Genomic DNA, 9,314 nt, shown 5'->3' with positions numbered 1-9,314 from the left:
TGACACGCCATGTTTGGGTATTCGTTTAAATATCTCCTAATATAGGGTCACCATGTTTAGAGATCCGTAAAGAAGTGCACTTTTCAAACCACTATTGCGGACGAGAAAACGGGTGATTTTGAAATGTGTATACATCGAATCTCATTAAGGTGTACTGAAAAAAATAGTCATTTGTCGAACTCTACTCCCGAAATACCAGTCTCTCGGTCCGCATCTCGCGTAGTTCGCCGTCTTTTTAGGTATCTTAGGCTATAAAGGACGACTTTGGGTTACGGGAAGACATTTCTTGAAAAAGGAGGATAACTCCTCCGAATAAGGACGTATGGTAACCCCAATTATAATATGATGACTATGGAATGATGATCAAGAGTACAAAAGGCTGTTACGCCCAAACAAAGAAGACGAACTTCCATTACGTTAAAAACGTCCAATGTCCGACTTCATCCCGTGGTTTGACTGAGAGATTTTCCGACACGTTCCGAAGCCATTGACACCCGAATACTTCGTTTCGCGACAATGTGTTCTTAGTAGGGATGGTGTGAACCTCTCAAAGGTTCAGGTTCGTGTGAACGCGAACCTTCTTGAAAGGTTCTGTGTGAACGCGAACGTGAACCTCATGACGTCACGTGACTTCAGATTTCTAATTCCAACCAACTCGGGCCACATAACGCCACAATGCTGAAGTACATATTGACATATTAAACCTAGCCAAATGTATCAACTGGTACAATCAAATGATATAATAATCCCATAAAATCAAAATCTTCCGTCGCTTTGCCAACAATTTCGACGAGGACTTGCAAGGGAATATAATTAAGCTTTACCCCCTAACGATATAGGCCAGACCGGACAATGAATTCGGCGTCTGAGTATTGCTATTTGCTACGTTGATATTGAGCATAATGTCAAACGGTTTTCTATACTTGCTGCCGATATTAACCCATTAACAAGTTATACAGGAATACAGCAGTAGCCTACGACCTTATCGCACGAATTTGGATTTTATGCTACAATAAACATAATCAAGATTGACCCCGTACGCCTGCTACATTGTTTGCATCAGACAACGATATCAACTTCATTGATTGGTTGAATAAGCATCATTCGCTGACTACCTACATGTAGTGTATTTAGCTCTTGATGTTGTGTGATTGCGGGTCAACCTCACAGTCACTAAATATTCGAGCAAATTTTTGAAACAAAGTAAGTAAAATTTGTGAGATTGTCAAGGTGCATGCTCGTTTACTGTTGATTTTATTTATGCTGCCAGCGCCATGCATATAGTGGCCCGCAGTTGAAATGCAATAAATTTCAACCAAAGATGTTATAATGAAGTGAAAATTGTAATAGATGAAAAGGGTTCGCAGTGCAGAACCTACCAAGGTTTGTTTGTGAACGTGAACCTCTAAGTTTCTGAGGTTCACACACAGAACGCGAACGTGAACCTCACGTTCCCACCATCACTAGTTCTTAGGACATCGGTGTTGTCGAAATGCAAATATGGTTCTATTGCGTTGAAATTTAGCTAAAATACAGTTGCAAGTAGTGATATATAAGACATGTCAAAATGACTGTAAGTAGGAGTTGAAATGTAGATCTTTGAAAATACTCGAACAAGAGATCCTACAGAGGGGCCGTATATTGTTAATAGTTAAACGAGGGCGGCAACATTCGAAATTGCGGGATGCGTCTCCGTGCTGAATGCAAATGAGGTACGATAGTACAAAAAGGCGCAGCTTTCGAGAAATTTCTTTTGTAGCCGCCTGGTAAGGGTTATTTCATCCACTTCTTCACGACATTTTCACTCGAGGGAGTAACATGCATCCAAAATACTGACCAGAGTTGGATCAATTACAATTATTTCAGTTCAATTACATTACAATTACAATTACTCCATGCTAAAAATATCAAATTACAATTACAATTACAATTACTCCTTGCATGCTTCAATTAAATTACAATTACAATTACAATTGCTGCTGTTGAACATGTAATTAAATAATCATAAATTCAACCGTGCTCCTTGACAACCGTAGCGTCGCAATTAACAGCAATTCAAGTATTCATGTTTCATTCATGATACGCAAATACCCGTTAATTATTAAAAAGAAAAAACGTTTTCGAACTATTCCTAGTCATAGGAAATATTTTTAAGCGACAGTTAACAACCAAAAGTTTGAGCGACTGGCAATGACTAACAACGAATAGGCTGCAAGACGGGCAATGAAACGCAATCAAACGAATAGACAAAACTGAGCAACGCAAATGAAATGTAGCTGTCAAGACGTCAGCGTGTGAAAAATTCAGTAAAATGCAAATGGAAAGAAGCTCATGATACCATAAATTACAATATCTTGTTTCCATTTAAATTTTTACTTGTTCAAAAACTGCAGGATTGCATTTAATGAACATTAAGGTGCGAAAAGTTTCTGGCCCCAGTAAATTTCTTCTTGCCGTATAAAAGTTGCCCGCAATTGAAAATATTCTTTCTGACGGGGCTGATGTTGCTGTTAGCCCCAAATAATCTTTGGCCAAGGCAGCAAGCGTTGGAAATTCTTCTGACTTCTTCTTCCAATACATTAGTGGGTCGCCAGCTATAGGATTATCAATTCTGCTGCTTTTAGCCGGCTCAGCAGTTCGCTTCTCGGCGTATTCAATCGTGAGTCACGTGTTGAGAATCCATCCGTTGGTTAGTAAGCTAATAATTGTATACAATGGCAGCCGAGGCCAGCATAGCGGTAAAAATAAATAAAACTTCGCCCGCAAGGGCGCAGTCAAGGGCTTCCGCAAATGGATCCATCAAATTCCTTGTCGACATTTAAAGAGAATGCATTATAAGTCAATTATTTTATGTTGTGCTTGTCAGGTCTCAATAGCAATTTAATGTAATTGAAATTGTAATTGAGCAAAATTTTTGTCAAATTACAATTACAATTACAATTACACAAAATAAAAATGCTTCAATTACAATTACATTACAATTACATTGAAAAATGTAATTAATTACATTCAATTACAATTACAAATTACAATTGATCCAACTCTGATACTGACTACAATGTAAATACAAAGTTTGAAGTATTTACCGAGCATACTGTTTGAGTAGAAAGGAAGCAGCTTGAGTATAGTGTAAGCGGGAAAATCGGCTTGGGTACTCCGAAGATTTCGGCATTGATCCCCTCTGCGTGTCGATAATCTTCCGGTAATTGGTCCACAGCAAGTAATACTGAAGTTTCGATTTATACATGGCACCCAGCGACGCAAAATGACTCTAGACATGCGTCCTGCCTATTTCGTAGAAAGTATTAGGATATGTGAAGTTTCGGAAATATTTGCCAGCGAATTTGTTCGGATATAATCATGGATATACTCGGAGTATGTGTCTACGAGACAAGACGTCACACACATCCTCCTAAAGTCATATTGTAAGAAGATCTGCGTTACCATGTGTTGACTCTGTATCACGAAGAAAGATTGATTCAGAGCAACTCACCCTGCGGCAGTGTATAATTTAAATGATATATTTTGCATTTCTTTTCTACTTCCATTTGAAGTGGTTTGAACGCGTCTTGGAAATTGTCATTTCTGCTCATCATTAAGTAAAGATTTACTGCGGTAATTATTCCATTACTTGAATAATAAAGCTACTAGCATGCTTAACCATCTATACCCGTATGTACATAATATATAGACAATATAAATTTAATTTTTATTTGTAGTTCAAGTATCATTGTCCTACCTCGCATATCTACTGGACCGATTAAAACTTCCGTCCCTCCCGTTACTTCAATATGTATGTAACGGGTAGAAATATACATTTAATTGCCGGGGTATCAGTATCGGTATCAACATCCTAACTTGAGTACGTATACGGCACCGATTAGAACTTCGGTCACTTATATTAAACCAATATAAAGCAGATTTTAGCTGCCACGGTATCAAGTTTGCAATCCCGCACAAGGCTAATACACCAGAGAAAATATGTACGTTTAAATAAGGGCCATGTTTTAATGCGACCCTACATGTTACCATTAAATTCGCAAAATGCCATATTGAACAAAGGGGCATCTTCAGCAGGAAAAAAAAATTAGCAATATATGGATGGCATAGTATCAATATATTGAAAATGAAACATTTTTATCAAATTCAAGCAGAGAATGAGACATTGTTGAGCGTATGAAAAGTCAAGCCGAGGCTTCGACAACTGGTGGAGGCACAGCTATAAAGGCTCAGCTATGGCATTACCAATGCAAATTAAACGGTGACAATTTGTGTTGTGTCGTAGAAACGGTAATTTTGAAATAGTTATCTGAAATTAGAGATAGCTCTATTATGGGGTCAACGCAACTGTTACTGTTTAGTTTAAGCAATCCTGATTGTGCTCTTCTCCGTATCGCAAGGCAAAATGTGTCGAATGAGTTTATTTTCGTTTCAACTGGGGTCGCGTCGGATAAAGGTTGCCGACCACTGCCATACAACAACCACACTGAACGTATATTTCTGTTAGTTGTGGGACCTTAGGTAACACCATTCTATTTATTATTGTAATTAGGCAACCGTTCAGGTTTGAATATACGAGTTTAAAGTATAGAAATATCTTTGAAGGCTCGTTTCATTTATCGATATTAGAAAAATCAACCAAGATTCGTGAGCCCTTGCAATCACCCTTCCGAGTAACTCGATCTCCACGCTATTATTTTTAGCTAAATGCACAACAATGTTTTACTATAGTCACATTTTCCCACTTGAAGTTCTTGTATCCAATCGAATATGACTTAAACCTCAAATTGGACCGTTCTACAGGGGCTTCTTAATCATTGATGCCCCAAAAACCCATCCTAAACTATCGGAATGATCAGAAGCAGGAGTCAAGTCAGAAAAATCCACCAAATATTTTACATTGAACAAGCATTACAATCAGAGAAAGTATATCCGCTGTAGCTAAGCCTCTCGACAACGTTGGTTAATCAACATATAGGCCATTCGGGGGCCGCTATCCGATCAATTTGAACATTTTTCGGCCTCGGCGCGATTTGTACTCTCTGGTTTCTTGTTTTCAAGAACTGATCCAGCCAATGACGACATATCGAAACGATAATGTAAATAATTCGAGGTCATCGGTTTTGCAATGACATACCAACAACGAATCTGAGCTACCTAGGATGAGTAATTGCTATGCTGATATTCTAGAGTCCGAAACGACATTTTCCTGTACACGAGGAAGTCGAAGAGAACGGCAAAAGACATCCACGATATTACTATAGACAAATTTGGACCTCGGATCTTATTGGTACTTATCTGTCGATTTACGTATAAATATGACCAGTTACGGGTCATTTACTGGAAAAACTACTTTACCTCTTCTTGATATATATTTTCCTACTAATAGTATATGTATATAACTGTGTATATTGTTGCATTTAAGAAAAAAATCAATTCAAAACAAACATGCTCAAAATAAGGCCCTTGCTTGAAATTTGATTTTTATTTTTTGTTTGTTCTTCAAGCCATGACGTCACGAATATTCATTTGTGACGTCATAGTGGTTTGACATTGACAAATTAAAATATAGGGTCAATATAGCTCCTTAGACGAAATATATACGTACTATAGATGTTGAACCGACTATTATAAGGTGTTCCATTAACCATCCAATATCGTATACGTTAGCTATATCAGATGGTAAATTTCCGTAGGCCCATACAACATGTTTTTTGGAAAGTATTTACACGATTATGCCATGATTTTATAACTTTAAAACCCATTTTTTTGAAAGGTTATTGTTTAAAACACCACTCTTACTTTAACCTTATCGTGTTTGGAGAATTTGTGAATTGATCAAAGTTCTGACCAGAATGTACATCACCGGAATAACGTTTTTGAAAAGGTGATTAGATGATTAGTGATTAGATGTTTCTTCCAGGTGCTTCATCATCTAATTATTGACCTTGGGCCCGTTCGCATTGGCAATCAACACCAGACGAACATAACTCACAGCATCGTCTACACAGCATTCTCTGTACGCTTAACGGTATTGCTGTGCGGTGGTTAGTAGCATCACGAAGTTTGTGGTTACCTGCTTCGGATTTCATACTCAGATATAACTATATTCATATTTATCCTCTAGTTTACCCTATTATTTTCAACAAGTAGGCTCCCTAATAAACTTACGCTTTTCGTTGCTGCATCACCAACGATATGAGGAGAAGAGCGGATAACACCGCTGAGGAAGCTGCAGACGAAGACCACAGTGATGAAGATTCTAATGGTGAGTGGTTGAATGCTTGGGTTTGTTTCGGATGTAGGCCTAAAGAGCTTCATTCTGAGCGATTTGGTTTGCGGAACTGAGTACAAACTAAGTTCAAAAATTCATTTCAAAATGTAATTAGACACTATTTGGCATTTTCCAGTCACGCCTGCTTATTTGCAAAAGTATATTGAATAGCTATGCCATCGAATTTACCGTCAATTTAAGGTCAATAAGCAGCATTCATTGACCACACGTAGTGTGTTTCTCTCTTGATGCTGACAAGCTCACAGCAGACAGTCACTAAATATTCGCAAACGGAAAGATTGATATTTCGAGTAAACCTTTGTAACAAAACAAGTAAAATGTTTGAGATTGTCAATGTACATGTTAGGTAAGTGTTGATTTTTATGCTGCCAGCGCTATGTATAGAGTGGCTCGCAGTTGAAAGGCGAAAAATTCAACCAAAGATGTTGTTAGAAGAAAATTGTCATATCGGGAAAAGGTTAAAAGTGCAGAACCGTTTGTGAACGAGAACCTCCAAATTGCTGAGGTTCACACACAGAACGCGAACGTGAACCTCACGTTCACACACCCGCCCTATTTGTGGGTCGTTCGTGGACTTCCAATGAATGCCTTAAAGAGGATAACAGTTTCACAAATACTGCAGTGAAATCATTAATGTATCGTCTACATTACGGATGATTAACAACAGTAGTATAAAGGATGTCTTTAATAGATCTCGGATTTCATTGATAGGTCTCGGATTTCATTGATAGGTCTCGGATTTCATTGATAGGACATTGACATTGACAGTTATAAATGAGACAGCGTGCCTTGCAACTATTACTGGTGAGCACATGTTTTTACCCGCGGTTTTACCGCATTAGTTATATCAGGCCCGGTTTCCAAACGGATATAGTTAGTTACTGCTCCAGATATACGTTCCAAAGAGATTCCCGATTTCATGTCGAATTCAAAAGTGCTCGTATAGCGTGTTATCTAGTATGCATGGATCATTACCTAAACTCATATCGGGATGAAATGTAAACGTATTGCCTGAAAATGTCACAAGATTGATTTATACCCGGTTTTAATTGTTTGTAAAGTTTTGATCAGAGCACGAAACGCTTAGCCATATTCTATTACCGATACAGAAAGGACTCGATCCCCCAGAATCTTCTATGAAAGAAGAGGGTCAAGACAGAACCCTGGTCGCTATACCACATTCTCGGAGCTCAGGAGATTTCATCACATATTGGACGGTGAGATGCAAAAATCATATCCAATGACATGAATCACAGCTAAATATTCTTGGCAAAATTAAGTCGCAGCTTCATCTTTTATAATATGATATTGATTGGTATTTTTCTCTTAATATTCATCCTGCTGTTAGTGGCGTCTTACATTATCTGCACATTAAAGCTTGTAGCCACGATTCTGGCATAATTATCCGATTTAATTAAATATGTTCTTTCTATTGAAATTTAGGGAGTGAAGATGTAAGTAGGAGATATTGTGAAGTATTGAATATAACATTATTTCTCTGCCACCTCTACTTCTATGTCTGACACACACGTTTGTTACCTACAAATGATCGATTTTGATCAATATTCAAGACACTCTGGTTAAATTCTGAAACAGTTTATAACGTATAATGTATAAAGGCACCGTCGCATCTCACGCTGTGTAACAGACTAGAGTGCAGTCAGTTGAACCGACTTTCAGGAGTACGAATAAGTAAAATTAGGCCTACTTCGTTACTGACCACCTTTGGTACATATATGCAGCTAAATATTCCTATTCTAAGTCGGCTGCGTTACAGATAACATGAATATTTTCTCAGGTTACTTCGTGATGTATTGCGGTGTCTTACTGATCTTATTCTTCACATTATTGTGGATTGCGACGGGCCGCTACCTATGTCGAGAAGGAACAGCAGGCCAACCAAGAGAGGATGTGGCGCACTCCGTCCGCCGTTGCGACTACGTCACATATATGAGTGCCTTCGGAATGTACCTTGTCATATTCTTTGGCGCTAAGTGCTTAGTGTATTTTGGCAATAACGATGATGATGAATAAAAGTTATTTACTGTGCTATATTAAGACCACTCTAAATTGTATCAGGCTTGTATACACTGTGACTAGGGTTACCATATTTTAGAAATCTAAAAAAGAGGACACTTATTCAAAATTTTCAGACTCACTATACCGGTGAAAAATTAAAAAAAAAAATTCATTTTTTCCCATTTCTTGGTCGGTTGACTAAAATAAAGAAGTTCAACTTTCCCGCTCAACACAGTTTTTCTTTCACGTTGTCCGCTAGTTGACTAAACAAAAGGTCAGATTTCCGGCTCAGCTCCTGAAATAGCTGCCAGAACGTTACTTCAGTGCAGATTTACTGTATCTCAGTCGAATTTTAGCCTATATTTTGCCGAAATTCTCAAAAAAAGAGGACGAATCCTTATAAAATAAGTATGGTAACCCTAATATATACTCTTCAGTATATACAATTGACCAGTATATTCATATTGAAATGAACCCGAATATTTTCGGCTGACACTCGTCAAGGGTAATCGTCATTTCAATATGAATATGCTGTTCAATTGCATATTGAAGTTCTGTACCTCTAAGAAGCTCTTCTTCAGTATATGCAGATAAATTCATGTTCAAAGACCACGCACCGATTCCACAAGTTTGGACAGGACACGCCATATCTGGGGGTTCGTTGAAATATCTCCCAATACAGGGTCACCATATTTAGAGACCCGTAAAGGAGTACACTTTTCCAATTTACTATAGCAGACGTGGTGATTTTGAAATTTATACAACGAAGTTTACTGAAAAAATAAGTGATTTCTCCATGCGGATTTCGGGTAGTTCGTCGTCTTTTTAGTTATCTTAGGATAAGGAGATGTTTGGTTGAAGGGAAGACATCTTGAAAAATACATTTATTTGCCTATCAGCAAAGCCCGTGCTGCAAAGTAGCCAGTTTAACGAAATATTATGTTAACGTCATTTGAATAGTGATCAATGAGGAATGTTATAAAACATAACCTAATTCCCT

At 37.9% G+C, this 9,314-nt stretch overlaps 1 protein-coding gene across 1 annotated transcript; it reads left to right on the top strand.

The window, feature by feature from the left end:
- The first annotated feature begins 5,976 nt into the window (after window positions 1-5,976).
- LOC145438898 (uncharacterized) lies at window positions 5,977-8,608 on the top strand. The gene is made up of 3 exons (XM_080316286.1): window positions 5,977-6,268; window positions 7,405-7,512; window positions 8,094-8,608. The coding sequence occupies exons 1-3, from the start codon at window positions 6,199-6,201 to the stop codon at window positions 8,327-8,329; spliced, it is 414 nt and encodes a 137-aa protein (XP_080172412.1). The 5' UTR covers window positions 5,977-6,198; the 3' UTR covers window positions 8,330-8,608.
- Window positions 8,609-9,314: the final 706 nt, after the last annotated feature.

This window comes from Botryllus schlosseri, chromosome 1 (assembly GCF_051294905.1).
Source record: "Botryllus schlosseri isolate E-star chromosome 1, Bs_hap1, whole genome shotgun sequence".
In the NCBI taxonomy this organism is placed as follows: domain Eukaryota; kingdom Metazoa; phylum Chordata; class Ascidiacea; order Stolidobranchia; family Styelidae; genus Botryllus; species Botryllus schlosseri.
This window is presented reverse-complemented; position numbering and strand designations above follow the sequence as displayed.